At 48.9% G+C, this 19,361-nt stretch overlaps 1 protein-coding gene across 1 annotated transcript; it reads left to right on the top strand.

The window, feature by feature from the left end:
- Positions 1-6,795: 6,795 nt before the first annotated feature.
- LOC106359317 lies at positions 6,796-7,560 on the top strand. Its single transcript, XM_013799039.2, has one exon. It carries the CDS (start codon positions 6,796-6,798, stop codon positions 7,558-7,560), a length of 765 nt encoding a protein of 254 aa, XP_013654493.2.
- The last annotated feature ends 11,801 nt before the right edge of the window (positions 7,561-19,361 follow it).

Below are 19,361 nucleotides of genomic sequence, written 5' to 3'. Positions count from 1 at the left end.
CGAAGGAGTTTAGACGAGTCCTACTTGTTTTTGTCGTAAAATCTCAACGGAAACTCTGATTGAGACGAAACGAAAAGCGTTTCGATGAGGATTCAAAAGAGAACCTAAAGGATGACCTTTCTGAGGCCTGACAGGTTGCTATGTAGCGAGTGAAGGTCAGACATGTCGCTACGTAGCAAGTGGAAGCAAGCCAAGAAGAGTCCTACTTGTTTTCGTCGTAAAATCTCAACGGAAACTCCGATTGAGACGAAACGAAAAGCGTTTCGATGAGGATTCAAAAGAGAACCTAAAGGAGGACCTTTCTGAGGCCTGACAGGTTGCTATGTAGCGAGTGAAGGCCAGACAGGTCGCTACGTAGCGAGTGGAAGCAAGCCAAGAAGAGTCCTACTTGTTTTCGTCGTAAAATCTCAACAGAAACTCCGATTGAGACGAAACGAAAAGAGTTTCGATGAGGATTCAAAAGAGAAGCTAAAGGAGGACCTTTCTGCGGCCTGACAGCTCGCTATGTAGCGAGTGAAGGTCAGAGAGGTCGCTACGTAGCGAGTGGAAGCAAGCTAAGAAGAGTCCTACTTGTTTTCGTCGTAAAATCTCAACGGAAGCTCCGATTAAGACGAAACAAAAAGCGTTTCAATGAGAATTCAAACGAGAACGCAAAGGAAGACCTTTCTGAGGCCTTAAAGGTTGCTACGTAGCGAGTGGAGAGTTGGCTTGAGCTGAGAACGCAATGGAAGACCTTTCTGAGGCCGAGCTGTGTGCGTGTTCGGTCGCTACGTAGCGACCGAGCTGTGTGCGTACTCGGTCGCTACGTAGTGACCGAGCTGTGTGCGTGCTCTGTCACTACGAGCTGTGTGCGTGTTCGGTCGCTACGTAGCAACCGAGCTGTGTGCGTGCTCGGTCGCTACGTAGCGACCGAGCTGTGTGCGTGCTCGGTCGCTACGTAGCGACCGAGCTGTGTGCATGCTCGGTCGCTACGTAGCGACCGAGCTGTGTGCATTTTGGTTGCTACATAGCGACCGAGCTGTGTGCGTGCTCGGTCGCTACGTAGCAACCGAGCTGTGTGCGTTCTTGGTCGCTACGTAGCGACCGAGCTGTGTGCATTTTGGTCGCTACATAGCGACCGAGCTGTGTGCGTGCTCGGTCGCTACGTAGCGACCGAGCTGTGTCCGTTCTTGGTCGCTACGTAGCGACCAAGCCTTGTGCATGCTCGGTCGCTACGTAGCGACCGAGCCTTGTGCGTGCTCGGTCGCTACGTAGCAACCGAGCCTTGTCCGTGCTCGGTCGCTACGTAGCGACCGAGCTTAGCTAGAGCTCGATCGCTACGTAGCGACCGAGCTGTGTAATCGATTTGCTGCGCTTCCTTTTTCCGCGATTAACCTAGGGGTTTTCTGCGGTTTTTGGGAGAACAAGTTTTACCTACCGTAAAGTTTTCGGAAAAAGTGTTTTGGTAAAACTCATACGCATTGAAACTTCTTTAGCTCTGAAATGAGCCAAACTTACGGGGTTTGATAAATTTTATCGTTTCCCTTTAGTTTAGACAGAGAAATCACGAGCTTGTTTCGTTGCACTTCCTGTGGCGAAGAGTCGCAGCTAGGTTTTCGATTTTCTCAAGAACTGTGGCGTTTGCCTAAGCGTTCGCCGTAGGTGCAGTGGCGGCTGGAGTTGTCTTACCAGAGTTATTGCAAACTACGATTTTGTCTTTCGTGTTTCCAGACATTGTTTTGATCAAGCGTTTTGTGGCTGAGAGTTAGATTGATCCGTACCCCCCCTCCTACTAGCGCCAAACTGTGGGAACCAAAATTCGCACTGTCGATTTCCGTTTAAATAAGGAAACTAGGAAAACCCTAATTTCCCAGAGGTCCCGGATATCTGCTAATACCACACGCCAAGCAAATCAGAACACGATAATGACAACGAAGAAGTATAAAAATCGTAAGAAGAGAGCAAAGAGAAGTCTTATTCCGAATTTGCGTATGAGCGTTTACAACAAGGTATAAGCCTGGGCTCAAGAGCTGTTGGCGAGATTCCTAGTTCTAGCAACCCTAAGATGGCTAAACCTAATTGAGTCGCAGATCGAAATAACAGAAACGGAAAGTTGCCTAATTGCTCTAAGTGCTAAGTTTTCTCTGAAAAATCCTCTTCCATGCCTCTCGCCTAGGACTCCTTATATACTGGCTCCAAGGTCGGTTTACGCTTTTCCCCTTCTGCCCTTAAGTCGCCATAGCATAAAAATGGAGTTATTCCATTTTTTTCCGATCTTCGTAATTATCTTCAAAATTTCGTATTTATCAGCGGAAACTTGACATTTATCTTTCCTTGCGAACCAAGCGTAAACCGTCATGCGTCTTACGGGCTGTTGGTTAAGAAATCGTAAGTTGGGCCTCGAGTCATGTCTTAGGTCCCTTTGGGCCGTCTTCCGACTTGAAGCGTTTATTACGGCTTCTTTCGATAAAGAACGAACTTTCTGCTGTTTTTACGGTAAAGTTTGATCGATAACTTTAAATGGCGGGGAATCGTGAAATGGGTTCGCTACGGTCTTTGGGAGATAGCATCGAAGGGTAGACGAGAATGCATGGACTAATGCCGTATCAACGTTTCGGAAGAGCTCGGTCGCTACGTAGCGATCGAACTTTGGCTCGAGCTCGGTCGCTACGTAGCTACGTAGCGACCGAGCTTTGGCTCGAGCTTGGTCGCTACGTAGCGACCGAGCTCTTGCTCGATCCCGGTCGCAACGTAGCGACCGACCTTTGGCTCGAGCTCGGTCGCTACGTAGCGACCGAGCGGAACTTGCGTTCGGTTGCTGCGTAGCGACCCTCTTCGAGCTCTTGTCCGATAACTCGCGTTTCTTCCGCAAAGCTTTTCGTAAAGATCAGAATCTGGAGCCGAGCATTTAGAAGTCTAAGTATCAGGAGGAATGTTGAGTTTTGATCACATAAAACTTGACACGATTCGAAGAAAATAGAAAGTTGGTCGAACATCAACTTGGTTGTCGAATCACGGGCGATAAGGATCGATCGAGAAATTTCGAAGAACGAGGTGGTCGAAGAATTTATCGTAAGTAAACTATGAGTCGAATAAGCTGCTCGACCATAGTTAGAAGATGTCTTAGATTGATAAGACGGACGTTTCAGAAGCAACACAATTTTGGAAGCACGACGTTTTAGAAGCACGACTTTTCCGAAAGCACAGCGTTTCTTAACCACGAAGTAATCCGCTAAACTTTGTATCAGTGTAATATTAATTCAGAGACAACATAAGTGGGAAACAGGACCGAACTTAAGCACGACAGGAAGTAAGCAGGACGGGATCGAAGCACGACGGGAAAACTCAAAATTGGGTAAAAATCCTAATTTCGGTATTACGAAACTTTTCAAGGAAGACGGAGGCTTGGGAAATATTTTTCATCAAGGTCAGAAATATTTTAGAGTCTATTAAGAATATTTAGCTCATCAGAACGAGAGTGGAAAAATATTCGGGATTGATCGGGGGTCGAAAATATGCCGGAAGGGTCAAAAATCGCGTAAACCGACCAAGAAACTTGAGGTGTCTCTATGCATATGGCTAGGACGTTCTGTCTATCACATCAGAAGCTGAGTGTCAACACAAGGAGGAGGTGTAGACATGCATGGGTGCTGAACATGTAGCTTGACAAGTCGTAGCTCGAGGTGTCGCAATACCTGCGATCTGCGCATGCGAACCAACATGCAGAGGCCGGTGTGTCGCGACGCATGCACTCCAGCCATGCAGAAAGCCATCTGGACGTGAGTGGTGTCCTCTTGCATATTTGTGAGACATGCCTCACGACATGTGTGCAGATTGTGTCGCCGCGCATGCGACCGGAAGCATGCGGGCTGACACACAGTCGCTCAGGTGGTGCGATATTACTGGCCGGTGTCTTCTATATATACTCAGCTCCCATGCTCATTTGCATTCATACCAAACCACTTAAAGGCGTGGCTTAGAGAGAGAGAGAAGTAGAAAAAGAAAGTAAAAGGTTTGGAGCTATTTCGAGGGTTTTAGAGCATTTTCGAGATCAGTTAATCTACCTGAAGTCCGAGGAAATCGTCCAGAGGCTAGAGGAGGCTCTATCCAAGTTCAGAACGGTCCATTCCAGCCCATTCGAGATGTCAGCATTGGGTTTTGGCTAAGCTCTCTCCGATCGACAAGCTTCTAGAACATTGTGAGTTGGTTTGTTTGAGTTCCACTTGGAACTTAGGGAAGATCGAGTATTCATATAGAGTAGAATGCTCAAGCTGTTGCATGATAGAGTCCTTAGGGTTATTTATTAAACCAGACTCATTTTAGCACGGGCTAAGCTGACATGAATGGAATTAAGACTGAGTTAATAACCGAACTAGGACTAAGATGATCGATTATAGTTATCCATGAATCGGTATATTATGATGAATTATGACCTAGTTAAATTGGCTTAAGGATGATATGCATGTCTTGATTATTTATTACTTGGTTGATTAGTTATGATTTAGAGATGCCTTAGGGATGTTAGGATGATTGCTGGTTGAGATTATTGTTTGTGCAGGATTATGTTAGGCCATATAGGCTGATATCCTAGTTTGTATTGTTTAGTACTATGAGTCCTATGCCACATAGGCCGGGCTACTAGTACTGGTGGTTAATGTCGTAGACTCCTTAAAAGTTTTGTTTAGTTTTGGAAAAAGAGTCTTGTCTCTTAGGTCTTTCCTAGAGATAGAGCTAGGCATGTTGAGGGGTGATTAGTGTTTCCTCACCGTCGTATCCTGCGGGTTTAAGGAAACCCCTTATTCGCTTGATCGGGAAGACTCAGACGAACGGGTTCATGTCCTATGGCTGAGTATTACACGACGGCGTAATGTGGCAGTGACCCGAAGGAATGTGGGCTATCGCGCGGTGACCCGAAGGACTGTGGGCCGCGGTCGGTTGAAAGTTCTTTCTTCTGGCCTTTGTGGTAGGGCGATAGGATATTGCCGATAGAGAGGATGAACACGAAGTCACCAGGGCCCAAGTTAGAGTGTTGTGTCGTCGAAGTTTATTGTTTCGAGTTAGTCTTATTGTGTTGTGTTGGGGGTTGTGGAACCCTCGAGTCAGTATTAGCACCGAGATATGGTGTTATCTCTAATCGAGTCATGATTGTTAGAATTGTTAGGGATCCGTTTTAGTAGTTGGCCGTGTGGCCAAGGTTATTATTATTAGATTAAGGATGAGCATACCTTAGTCGGTGTTGTTTAGGGGGTTAGCCTTAAGCTTTGTTTATTGCACTTAGGCTAGATAGTTTTTGGGTTGAGGTAGCCAGCTCACTGAGTGACCTTATGTTACTCACCCAACTCTCATTGTCCTTTTTCCAGGAGACCAGGTTGTAGAGGATTGGACGTATAGGCCATCGGAGTAGATTTGCAGTGCATTTGGCTACAGTTTGATTCTTAAAACATTTTATGTTTCCGTTGCGTTTTATTTGGATTTGGGATCCCTAAAATATTTAAATGTTCTTAAAAGACATAGAATTGAATTTAAAAATTAACGGGTCTAAATGATATTGGTTTAGTCCGAACCAACACAACGTTAGGTCTTTGTACGGGTTGAAAAGCCTTAGGCCTTGATCTAACGGAACCGTTAACTTTGGGTAAGGGTTGCAAAGACTTCAGCCTTAAGTCAGCAGGACGTGTTAATGGACGAACTGGTCTAGGTCGTAGAGTAAATTTTATGACTCTGACCGGATTGTCCCTAGCCCATCATGTAGCGCTTCCGGACCATGGTGTTGGGTTGGACGGTCAGTCATGTTCTTGTTTGATTGTTGGCTGGCCGGTTGGCCTTTCATCTCCAACCCTTGGTTTTGGTCGTCCGTCGGTCATATTCTTGTTTGATTGTCGGCCGGTGGGTCAACCTATGCCTAGGACGGTTCGGGGGTGTTACACTCGATGACATGCAGTCCATGGTAGAGAGGCTCCCAGAGTAGCTCCCCCCATCCGGAAGAGCAGCCCCGATTCTTATGCCGATACTCCTTACACGGATGAGATCACGTTGATCGAGATGCCCAGGAAGTTCTCCTTCCCTAGCATAAAGGCGTATGACGACACCACTGATCCGGACGACCACGTCGCCCAATACAGACAAAGGATGCTGGCCGTAGCACTCACAAAGGAGTCGCGCGAAGAGACCATGTGCAAAGGGTTCGGCTCCACCCTGACCGGACCCGCTCTGCAATGGTACATCAACCTACCCTCCAGGTCCATAGCCTCCTTCGCGGTTCTCAGCGATAAATTCGTGGAACAATTCGCCAGCAGCAGGGACCTGGAGAAAACCTCTGATGGCCTCTACGAAATCCTCCCGCACCGGGCGGAACCCCTACGAGGCTACATAGTCCGCTTCAATCAAGAGAAGGTGGCTATTCCTGAATGCAGCATCCCCACTGCTATATCCGCCTTCAAGAGAGGCCTGCTCCACGATGGGGACCTCTATAAGGAGTGAACCAAATACCAGTGCAAAACCGTGGAAGACGTCCTATCTCGAGCCTGGGCGCAGGTAAAATGGGAGGAAGAAGTCGCCAGCCGCGCTAAGGTGCAACAAAAGCAAGATCCCAAGACGATCAGGTCAGACCGAACCGAGCAAGATGAGAAACCCTCTCAAAGACCAGCCAGAGACTCCGGAAATCGAAACTGGGGCAGATACCAAAACCGACCGATCGAGAAGGCAGAAGGGATGGCAGTGTCCACATGGCCAGACATCTCTCACCTCTCCGTCTCAAGGCCGGAGCTGATCAATGTTCTGAGGCAGATGGGCCAACAGGTTAAGTGACCTGAGAAGATGAAAGCACCCGACTCTTTCTGGAACCTTGGTTTCTGGTGCGACTTCCACCGAGACCACGGTCACAAAACAGAGGACTGTGTCGCACTAAAGATCGAGGTCAATGAACTACTTAAGAAAGGACACCTCAGGGTGTTCCTTTCCGAGAAGGCCAAGGTCCATCTAAGCAAGGAGACAACGGGAAAGCCCACTGAAGCTGCTCTTGTCTCGCCACCTCGACCGGATCGAGTGATTCATGTAATATCGGGCGGTTCGGAGATCAGCGGGATAAGCCATGCAGCCGCGAAGAAAAGCAACTGGAACGCCAAGCACGGCCTAGAGGCAGCCAAGCCAAAACGCCTGCTTCTAGGCACAGACGAAATAAGTTTCACGGCCAAGGAGCAGGAGAAAGTTCTCACCCCACATCATGACGCCCTGGTCATATCTTTCACTGTAGTGAAATGCCTGGTGAAAAGGATACTGGTAGACAATGGAAGCTCCGGCAACATTATCTTCCAGGCCGCATACAAGGATCTGGGGTTGGAGGAAAGCGCTCTAACTCGGAGGATAACCCCGCTTATAGGGTTCAGCGGAGAAGTCAAACAAACCGCTGGAGAGGTGACCCTTCCCGTATACGCTGAAGGGATCGACATGTTAACCAAGTTTCTCGTTGTTGACTGTGACTCGTCCTACAATATGATCCTAGGACGGCCTTGGATTCATGGCATGGGAGCCGTCCCTTTGACTCTTCACCAGAAGGTGAAATTCCCTACACCCTGGGCATAAAGGCGATCAGAGGAGATCATGAGTATTCCCACTCCTGCTACTAGACTACCCTGAAGGGAAAGACCAAGGTCTTATAGTAATTATAGAGTAAGCCTCCGGCTCATCACACCGAGGAACCGGAGGTAGAGGAAATGGACGACGTGCCATTAACCAAAGGAGATCAGACCCGACATCTCAAGATCGGCTCCAAGCTGACCGAAGGGTTGAGGAGAAGATTGATAGACTTCCTCAGGTCTAACTCCGACTGCTTCGCTTGGTCCCTTGCAGTTATGCCTGGGATCGATCCGGAGGTCATCATGCAAAAGCTGCAGGTGGATCCCCTACATCAACCCGTCAGACAAAAGAGAAGGAAGTTTGCTCCCGAAAGGGATGCGATCATCAACAACGAAGTCAAAAGCCTGCTCGGCGCGGGGTTCATTCGTGAGGTGCAATATCCGGAATGGCTAGCCAACGTCGTCGTGGTCAAGAAAAAGAACAGGAAGTTGTAACACTCCCACACCGTCCTAGGTCGGACTAACCCTGGAACGTCCCGGAAGCGCCACAAGGTTTACGAGCACCGCAGTCAGTCCGACCAAGACTCCAAACATATTTCAAAGTCTCGACCAGTCTGACCACGATACCGTCTCTCTCGACCCTCGGCCTAAGTCTTGCCAACCCGTACCTCGGATGAGAGTTGTGTTAAGTTCGGACAAAACTATATATCAGCGTTCAACGGGGATTTTATTAAATAAAACATACTTTCATTTCTTTTACAGTGTCGGAAACTGGACTAATGTTTTCAAATACAATAACAAAGAGAAAATAACGAGTCAAACGGGTACCCATGAAAATCAAAACGAGAGAAAACATAAACATCTTGCTCCTTGCAAACAACACTGGAAAACTACGCTGGCCTCGTCCCCCGCACCCCGCTAACGCCCGACCCTCTAAGGTTACCTGCAAAGTAAAGGGGGAGTGAGCAATCATAGATAACTCAATGAGTTCCTAAACAAAATAACAACGACCCCTTTTCCCTTTGCAAAAACACAAGCAATAACAAACAAGCAAGCAATGCGGAAAAATAAACATGCAACAACTAAGCAATGCAATAACTTAAACATGAATGCAATGCAACTACTCTACACATGAATGCAGTGCAACTAACTCTACACCCCAATCTCACCCCGAGACCCTAGACACAAACTCTACGACAATCTAGATTTGATCCTAGACTCGACTACACTAAAAATAAAATAAAACACTCAAAGGATGGAGCTAAGCTACACATCCCGGGATCCCTTCACACCACGGAGCCCTTCACCTCTCCACCCTGAACACTCCCGACCACAAACACACAAGTCACATGATCGGAAAACATCACTCCGGGAATTAGGCTTCTCCCAATCGAACACGGGCTGCATCGTCATGCAGCGCTTATCCATGGGTGTGACCCACTTCACGTGACAAGCCGTGGAGGGTAGGTCTCTCCACCACTGGAGCTCTACCTCTAACCTCCACGCGACACACATCTAGACTGAATGCAAGACACAAACACACTCACCCTAGTCAGGACACCGTATCTGAGGTGTGTCACACCCCGAGAGGCCGCTAGAATCCTTGTAGAACTACATGAAGGAGATTGTGGATCCCACTCTAGCGGTCAAAGCCTGGTGCTCAGAGCCAGAAGGGCCGGTTACTATTGGCCCACAATGGCCGCCGATGCCGACAGACAAGCCAAGCACTGTGACCAATGCCAAAGGTACGCTCTAGTCTCCAAGCTTCCCCCGCTTTTAAGAACCTCAAGTCAATAAGCTCACCATGGCCCTTCAGAAAATGGCATGGATATAGTAGGGAAATTCCCTATGGCGCTGGGGCAGAAAGTCTTCCTTCTGATAGCCACTGACTACTTCTCCAAGTGGGTTGAAGCAGAAGAGCTCAGCCGCATAATAGATCTCCAGGTCCGCAAGTTCCTGTGGACCTACGTAATCACTCGCTTCAGGGTCCCCCACGAGATTGTCACCGATAATGGACCGCAGTTCACGAGCCAAAACTTCAAGGAGTTCTGCAGGGACTGTGGCATAAAACTAACTTTCGCCACACCCAGACACCCCTATTTTAGCGGACAAGCCGAGTCCACGAGAAAAATAGTGGTCAATATGCTTTAAAAGAGACTGGAGGGCTCTCACGGGAAGTGGGCGGAAGAACTATAAGGAGTCCTCTGGGCCTACCGGACCACTCCTAAAATAGTAACATGGGAAACCCCCTACTCGCTAGTCTACGGCTCTGAGGCCATTTTACCTACAAAGATGCACATAAGAACAACGGTCTCCGGATCTACCTCTCAGGAGGAGAATAACGAGCTGATGGTGCTAAGCCTCGACCTGCTCGACGAAATAAGAGAGGCCCCTCGACTGAGAAACTGGTCCTACCTGGAAGACGTCGCCACGACGTACAACAAGAAAGTCAGAACCAGAACCTTCCAGCAAGGGGACTGGGTTCTACAACGAGCAGAAAAAACGACGGTGAAACTAACCCCAGGGTGGGAAAGACCCTATAAGGTCATCGAGGTGCGGAGAGCAGGCGCCTACAGGCTGCAAGATAGCAAAGGTAAAATACAACCCAACATCTGGAACGCCCTGCACCTCAAAGCCTATCGTTTTTAATACGGTCTCCGGACCATGATTTCTATACTACTATACACTATTTAAGCATTATGATTTCCTACTCTTATGTATGCTAAACGTTTCCGGATAAAGCTTATAATAAAATAGTTCCGACGATAAAAGTAGAGGGGAAATCATTATACTTAAAGGGGGAATGACCACAGTGGCATGCCCACAAAGAATCAAAATGGGTATGAGACATAAAGCAGGAATGGGTATGCGCAAGCCTGAGTATGCTGTAAAAACTACCTAAAACCCCTGTGCAGCCTAAGGCGCATCGGGGTCCCCAGAGTAGCAATGTGAAAAGTACTCGTATTAAAACGCTACGAGCTACACGATACATGGAACACATGGTATATACTCATTGCAAAAGTACTGTGAAATACAAGGAGCAATCTAAATCATGCTTCTCCAGACGTGGAATGCAGCGTAAGCCTTGCACTTAGGTCATATTACCCACACCAGCACCCTCTAAGCCTGTCAGTGACTTTCTGCAGAAGTAGAATACAACATAGGAACTCGATAGTGGCCAGCTTCCGAGCGGTAGAATACGAAATCCAAATAGGTACCGGTAGTAGTCTTGCCTAGGAATGCGGAGTACGGTCCCTGTGAAAAACAAAACATTTCGGGTTCCCAAGGAACTCCGGGTCCTTATGCGAGCCCCCGATCAAAAAAGGAAACCCAAGGTTCCCCAAATGATTATGGGTCCTACGCATAAAATCTAAGGAAGAACCTCCAGGTTCCCCCGTAGCCTCCGGGTTCCATTCAAAGAAACTCAGGATCAAAGGAAGAACCTCCGGGTTCCTATGTGGCCTCAGGGTTCCAAAGATAAAAGAAGTCAGAACCTCTGTGCAGCCTAGGGCGCATCGGGGTCATTACAACTTCAAAGAACCTCTGGGTTCCAACCAGCGATCTCCGGATCCAAACCTCCGGGTTCCAACCAGCGATCTCCGGATCCAAACCTCCGGGTTCCAACATGGCCTCAAAGGCCTAATACGATCCTAGAAAAAAGGATAGAACCTAGGGCACATCGGGGTCGCTACATCCCTAAAGGATCTCCGGGTTCCCACACGACCTCAGGGTCCAAATACACCAGGGTCCCGATACGATCTCCGGATCTAAGGGAAAAACCATGTATTCTCATACGACCTTCGGGTCCAATCACAGAAACCTCCGGGTTCCAACCACGATCTCCGGATCTAATCAGAGAATCTCCGGGCCCCAGTCTCGATCCCAGGACCTAGAGAAAAGACCCCCGGGTCCCAGATAAAAGACCTCGTGGTCTGACAGGAACCTTCGGGTCCCAAACAAGATCTAAGAATCCAAAGATAGCCCCTGCTCAACCTCCTCGACCTCCAAGTTCCCAAACGACCCTCGAACATCCACATAATCTCCGGATTACAAGAGCGGTATCTAGACTACAAGAGTCCGTATTCTAAACCTCCGGGTTCAGAGCCCATTTTTTCCGGCCCATCAATAATCTCCGGATTCCTAAAAAAGAGACGACCGCACGAAGCTTCCTGGTCCGGGGCAACCCCGTTATCTCAAAATAGACCTATGATCTGTTCCCCGGAGTCCCAACTCCTAAGTCTCCGATTCTGAAGAACGCACCCTACTATCTCTCAAGAAAAGAAATCATCAACGAAGGTCCCGCTTTGGAAACAAAACTAGTGCATGGCGGAAAGGGTCCACTACGCAGAAGCTAGAACAAAATTGAAAATCCGAAGGCGTTCTTTAAAGAGAAAAAAGAAAGGCCGCAGCAGGGCCAAATTTTTTACAAACTAAAGCAAAAGGCACGAAGGCCTGAATATGAGTTTTAAACACTCGCAGAGGGCATATACAACACAAAAGAAACCCGTAAGGGGTTGAAAAGTTCAGATAAGGGTCAGGAGGCAGGAGGATCGTCGGTGACGGGCTCCGGAGTCTTCTCAGTCTCAGTCCCGCTAAGGATCGATGGCTCTCCCTCGAAGGTAGGCGCAGGGAGCCCCTGGAACTCAGCTTCAGAGGTTTTCACCATCTTGTATTGCTTCAGCGCACCATCGAGATCCCAGCTGTCCGTCTGATTGTTGAGCCACTCCCTCATCAATTCCCAGCGAGCCACCACTATGGCGCCGCTCAACGCCATAGTCTTCTCACCATCAAAGGTCTTTCCGGCGCATCTCAGGTCGCATACCTCCTCCTCCCTCTGCTCCAACTGCTCCCTTAGGGACATGTTCTCCGCTGCAGCCAGTGCCCCAGCTTCATCTTGGTTCCTCACCTTAAGCCTCAGGGCTTTGATCTCCTCCTCCTTGGCGAGGACGTTGTCCTTCTCCTTGGCAAGGACGTTGTCCTTCTCCTTGGCGAGGACGTTGTCCTTGTCCTCACGTAGCTGGAAAGTCAACTCAGCTAGGTCAGCTTTGAGAGAAGCATGATCACCCATCCTCTCACCATGATGGAACAGCTGAGACATCGCCTGCAAAAACAAATCGATCGTTAGCGAGAGAAAACGAGATACTAGAAGAAGTTAAGAGGAGGGCAGCGTGTTACCTGGAGGAGATCACTCTAGATGAGTTGGATAGAAGCTGAAGAATCCCCATCTCAAAGAATCACCGGAGTCAAAGAGAACACCTTAGTGTTGAGGTTGGCCAAAACCGTGGCTGGATCGCTCGACGATGATGAAGAAACCCTCGGGGTAGATCCCGAAGCCCTAGACTTCTTTTTAGAAGAAAAGGCTAGAGCAGTCGCAGCCTGACGCTTGTTGCTCTTGATGAATAAAACCTCAACATCGTTCTCACCAGGGGCAGCCTTCTTAGGCGCAGCTTTCTTCGCCGACATGACCTCCAAAGCCCTCTTATACTCTGCCAGCACCTCTTCACCTTGGATCCGGCCATATTACTGTTGGGGTCAAAAACAGTTGCAACGAAGTTAACGTCAAAATCTCCGAAGAAGAAAACGTACAAACCTTCTTCGACAAATACTTCTTCGAAATAGATTCTTCTTTACGAAAAGCTTTGCGGAAGAAATGCGAGTCATCGGACAAGAGCTCGAAGAGGGTCGCTACGCAGCAACCGAAAATATGTTCCGAGCTCGAGCCAAAAAGCTCGGTCGCTATGCTCGCTCGGTCGCTACGTAGCGACCGGGCTCGAGCCGAAGCGCGGTCGCTACATAGCGACCGGGCTCGAGCCAAAGCTCGGTCGCTACGTGGCGACCGAGCTCAAGGGTTTGCTCGGTCGCTACGTAGCGACCGAGCTCGAACCAAAGTTCGGTCGCTACATAGCGACCGAGCTCTTTTGAAAAGTCGATCCGACATCAGTCCATTCATTCTCGTTTACCCTTCGATGCTACCTCCCGAATACCGTAGCGAACCCATCTCACATTCCCCGCCATTTCTAAGTTATCAACCAAACTTTACCGTAAAAACCGCGGAAAGTTCATTCTTTATCGAAAGAAGCCGTAATAAACGCTTCGAGTCGGAAGACGGCCCAAAGGGACCTAAGACATGACTCGAGGCCCAACTTACGATTTCTTAACCAACAGCCTGTAAACTGCATGTCGGTTTACGCTTGGTTCGTAAGGGAAGATAAATGTCAAGTTTCCGCGGATAAATACGAAATTTTGAAGATAATTACGAAGATTGGAAAAAATGGAATATCTCCATTTTTATTCTATGGCGGCTTAAGGGCAGAAGAAGAAAACGTAAACCGACCTTGGACCCAGTATATAAGATGTCCTAGGCGAGAGGCAAGGGAGGATTTTTTTCAGAGCAAACTTAGCACTTAGAGCAATTAGGCAACTTTTCGTTTTTGTTATTTCGAGCTGCGACTCAACTAGGTTTTGTAGACTTCGGTTGTTAGAACTAGGAATCTCGCCGGTAGCTTTCGTAGCCAAGGCTTCTACCTTGTTGTAACGCTCATACGCGGATTCGGAATAAAACTCCTTTTGCTCTCTTTTACGATTTCTTATTTCTTTTGGTCTTTAATCGCGTGTTCTGATTGCTTGGTGTGTGGTTTAACAGATATCCGGGACCTCTGGGAAATTAGGGTTTTCCTAACTTTCCTAATTTAAACGAAAATCGACAGTGCGAATTTCGGTTCCCACAATTACCTGAAGCATGGCGCTAATACATCTCAGCGAATTGTTTGCAGTAAACAAAAAGAGAGATCGGAGCTTACCCCAGATGCAGCAACGCTCCAAGGCTTCTTTGCTCACAAGAAAAGAGACCTGGCGACGCTCGATGGGGGAGTTCAAGTACCTACTTGATTGTCTTCTCTCCCAAAGATGGATCCACACAAGAAACATTAGACTCGTGATACAATCATCACCCTCAAGACTCTTATTACCCACTAGCTGTGCACCAAACAGTGGAGAAACCCGGGAGATACATGAAAGCAAACTTCTCAGTCGAGCGACCATCGAAAGCCGGGACGCGCTTTCTATCTTTCTTCGTAATTTCCTGATCTGGAAGCTCTTCGCCGCAATGATGCAGGTGGTATCTCCGTTCACCACCGTTCAGTTGGGTAATAGCATATGAATACAGAACCTCGGCGACCCCGATACTGAGACCTTCATGATCTCCTAAGTTCGGCAAAGCTATCAAAGTCCTTTAAGAAGGGGGATTCAGCTGACCAAGAGAGATCTCCAGCGCCTCCAACACCTTCGCCACCAGCAAAAGAACTCGATCTCTAAAGCCCGACTCAAAAAACCCTTTATACACCGGGACCCCGTCAACCTCGAAGTCCGAAACTCTGTCTATAGGACCCGGAATCCTAATGACAACGTCATCGGAAAGATGATACTTCGCTCGCCAGTTCGCAACTTCGTCCACTCCTATCGACGAAAGAGGGCCCACCGGAGGAAACTCACCTACCTCTGCGGACGGAGGAGCAAGGTCGACGACGTCGCGGCTAGGATTTTCAACTTCCGCGGTAAGATCTAGCGAAGAACCGGAGGAGTCCATCGATTCTGAAAGACCGGCACCCGATCTCTGCTTCTTTGACCTAACCCTACCACCTATAGAAGAAGAGTCTAGGGCAAGATCGGGTTTGGATTTCATCCTGGAGGTCTAAAAGGAGAATCTAGAGGAAAGAGGTCGAGAGAAAAGAGAGAGTGAGAAGGAGATAAAACCTGAAAATGGAGAAATGAGCTTGAGCGAATGAAGACCACGGAGAAAGAGAGAGAATAGGAAAGTTGGAAGCCGCTAGGCGGCAAGAAGCAGAAAGAAGGGTAGTAAACCCTAGGGAGATTCCCACGCACCACAAGGAGGACGCCACGCGAGGGAGCGAATTTCGAGGCTTTATCATAACCGTCCCCTTTTTCGTCATAAACGAGGACTAAAAGACTCTAAGGAACCCCAAACTCTATCAGGAATCTCCCTATTCGCGCCAGCATTAAGGCCTGCTCCTACGCCAGTTCCTCCTCAGGAAACATCAGAGCTCCAGGCTCCACCGTCTCCAAGACATCGTCAGAAGCCCAAAGCTTCCCATCTGAGTGGAACCCGGGCTAGGAGGACTACTGGAGCGATGTCCTGCCTAAGGGAAGCCTGCAGAGAATGAGCAACTGCAGTTGGCTTGAGTGCACAGGTTATTTCCCGATTTCGTCATCGAACTCAGGTCTTGAATTCCTCCAGATCCCAGGCAGGACACCGGCCTCTGGATCCCCGCTGGAACGAACCCCGGTTCCCAGGATCCCCGCTAGAAGGAACCCCGGTTCCCCGCTAAGGACTTTTCCGGGCCCGGTACCAGGATCGCCCCCTTCCTATAGGAAATGGAAAACTTCCGATAAGGAGAACCTTCCATATTTCCGAATGTGGAAGAGTTTAGCCTACTCCAACCGACTAAGGCCCGCTAGAACTAGGGTTCTTACTCAAAATTGTTGCAGTTTTAGAGCGGCCCGCATGGGATCGACACTTCGAGACTTAGAGATTAGAACTAGGCGGCTAGAACTAGGTTTCTTACTCATAAATGTTGTAGTTCCAGCTCTTTGATCTAATAAAACGTCTCTTTCTACATTCTTACTTGCAAATCAATACAAATACTAGCCTAGTCCACCGTTCTGTGGTACTCACAAAGATCATACACAAAAATCCCCTAACAATTTGGCGCTAGAAGGAGGGGAGTAATCTAAACTACGAGATAATGGCGGTGGACGAGCATGACGAGCTACCCAGAGAGAAGCCGAACTCCATAGGAAAATCGACGATCTGCAAGGTCAAGTAACCGGGTTGCATCAAACTCGGGAAGAGACCAATCCCGAGCATTCCTCGGAGTTCCAGATCCTGAAGGAAAAGCTCAACGAGCACTTCAAGCAACTGGAGCAGAGCGCCGAGAAGCTCAGCTAGCTCGAATCGGAGAATTTTACCCTCCGAGACGAGAACCAAGCCCTTAACGCGGCAAGCAGCAAGAAGCATCGATTCCGGACTCAGGTTCGCCCTATGCCGACTCTGGAAACACCCAACTCCGGGACAGGCGCGAACCTCCCAACTACGGCGCCGGGAGGAGACGCATCTACGCAAGAAAAGGCCAAGGATGCTAAGACCTACGATGTGGAGGACAGTGACTCAGAACCCGAGCCAGATAAGGAAGCATCAGACAGAGCAGCGAGAACGGAGTCTCCTATGATCGCTCACCTTCACCATATGTTCTCTGATAGGCTCGACGCCATGCAGTCCATGGTAAAGAGACTCCCGGGGGTAGCTCCCCCCATCCGGAAGAGCAACCCCGAATCCTATGCCGATACTCCTTTCACGGATGAGATCACCTTGATCGAGATGCCCTGGAAGTTCTCTTTCCCCAGCATAAAGGCGTACGACGGCACCACTAATCCGAACGACCACGTCGCCCAATACAGACAAAGGATGCTCGCCGAAGCACTCCCAAAGGGGTCACGCGAAGCTACCATGTGCAAAGGTTTCGGCTCCACCCTGACCGAACCCACTCTGCAGTGGTATATCAACTTACCCTCCAGGTCCATAGCCTCCTTTACAGTTCTCAGCGACAAAACAACCAAAAAACCTGGGCAGCCTAAGGCGCATCGGGGTCCCTAGAGTACCAATGTGAAAAGTACTTGTATTAAAACGCTACGAGCTACACTATAGAGGGCACACATTATATATATTTATTGAAAAAGTGCTGTGAAATACAGGGAGGAATCAAAATCATGCTTCTCCCGACGTGGAAAGCAGCAAAGCCTGGCACTTGGGTCATAACACCCACACCAGCACCCTCTAAGCCTGTCAGTGACTTCCTGCAGAAGTAGAATACAGCATAGGAACTCGATAGTGGCCAGCTTCAATGTGAAATCCAAACAGGTACCGGTAGTAGCCTTGCCTAGGAAGGCGGAGTACCGTCCCTGCGAAAAGCCAATTATTCCGGGTTCCCAAGGAACTCTGGGCCCTTATGCATGCCCCCGATCTAAAGAGGAAACCCAAGGTTCCCCATAAGATTTCGGGCCCTATGTATAAAATCTGAGGAAGAACCTCCGGGTTCCCTTATAGCCTTCGGGTTCCCTTATAGCCTTCGGGTTCCAATCAAAGATCTCAGGATCAAAGGAAGAACCTCTGGGTTCCTATGTGGCCTCATGGTTCCAAAGATAAAAAAGAAGCTAGAACCCTTGTGCAGCCTAAGGCGCATCGTGGTCATTATAACTTCACAGGACCTCCGGATTCCAGTCAAAGATCTCCAGATCTAAGGAAGAAACCTCCGGGTTCTTATACGGCCTCAGAGGCCTTTATATGATTTTAGAAAGAGGATAGAACCCCTGTGCATCCTAGGGCGCATCAAGGTCATCACATCCCTAAGAACCTCCGGGTTCCCATGCGACCTCAGGGTCCAAATACAAACATCAGGGTCCCGATACGATCTCCGGATCTAGGGGAAAACCATGTACTCTTACACGACCTCAGGGTCCAATCACGATCTCAAAAACCTCCGGGTTCCAACTATGATCTCCGGATCTATCAAAGAATCTTCGGGTTCCTATACCGCCTCCGGGCTCCAGTTATGATCCCAGGATCTAACGAAGGACATCCGGGTCCCAAATAAGACCTTAAGGTCTAGGAAAACCTCCGGGTCCCGAATATTATCTCAGGATCTAAGGGAGAACCTTTGGGCTCCTCCACAACCTCCGGGTCCTCAGACGACCCCCGATTCCTCACGTAACCTCCGGATTACAAGAACAATCGCACGACTCCAAGAGTTCATATTTTAGCTCAAAACCTCCGGATTTATAGCCCATATCCTGGGATACTACTATTCAACCTACAAAATGAGAGGGACCATGGACTGCCAAGTCCCACCTCGATCGGGAAACAGTCGGAAGGATATCTTCTCAAGAAGAAACATGCAAAACACTACTATCAGGAGCATGCGAAGCAACATGAAGGAGTGAATAAAGGGGAAAAACTACGAAGCATCATTATTCATAAAATCAAAGGGGGCTATGTTGGGGTCAAAATCGGTCACGACGGAATCGAAGTCCGAAAGTCCTTAGAAAAACCGAATCTCGGTCAAAACTTCAAAAGCCGAGGAAACGAACAGCCAAAACGGATCGCCCGGTGAGCTCGGCCGCGACACAAGCCAGCTCGCCCGGCGAGCACGATTGTGTTGCCGTCGAGTCGCCGGCGATCTAAGCCGTGACACGGGCCAGCTCGCCCAGCGAGCACGGCAGTGTTGCCGGTAGACTCGCTGGCAAGCTCGGCCGCGACACGAGCCAGCTCGCCCGGCGAGCACAGCCGTGTTACTGGTCGACTCGCCGGCGAGCTCGGCCGTGACACGGGCCAGCTCGCCCAGCGAGCATGACAGTGTTGCCGGTCGGCTCGCCGGTGAGCGCGGCCAATTCTCCATGGAACATTCCGAACCCGGTCCCATCCCATAACCATGCATCTTCGTCCGAAGTTTCCGTAACTCAGTCCTCGGGTCCGTGGATACGACACCAATGTTTCGTCTAAAAAACATCGTCGAAAGTATTCGGGAAGTTGGAAAGGTTATGTCTCTTGAACATTTTCCTATTCTTCGTAATAGAGCAGGTTACGGTTAACTTAACACCAACTGCCTCGGCTATGCGAAGAAAAAGGGTTCCGTTGGAAGAACCATGCCTATACCAACGGCTACTTCGCGAGTAAAATTGGAAAAATGCTTAAGTCTCGATACGGCCCAAAGAGGGTCCGAGTTGCCGACAACGGCC

Source organism: Brassica napus, chromosome C9, assembly GCF_020379485.1.
Source record: "Brassica napus cultivar Da-Ae chromosome C9, Da-Ae, whole genome shotgun sequence".
Classification (NCBI taxonomy): domain Eukaryota; kingdom Viridiplantae; phylum Streptophyta; class Magnoliopsida; order Brassicales; family Brassicaceae; genus Brassica; species Brassica napus.
Note: the sequence above shows the minus strand (reverse complement) of the source record. Positions and strands in the feature narration are given on the sequence as shown.

Bases quoted from the DNA above. Each gene is read 5' to 3' on its own strand.
- LOC106359317 (XM_013799039.2), top strand. From the start codon at position 6,796: ATGAAAGCACCCGACTCTTTCTGGAACCTTGGTTTCTGGTGCGACTTC.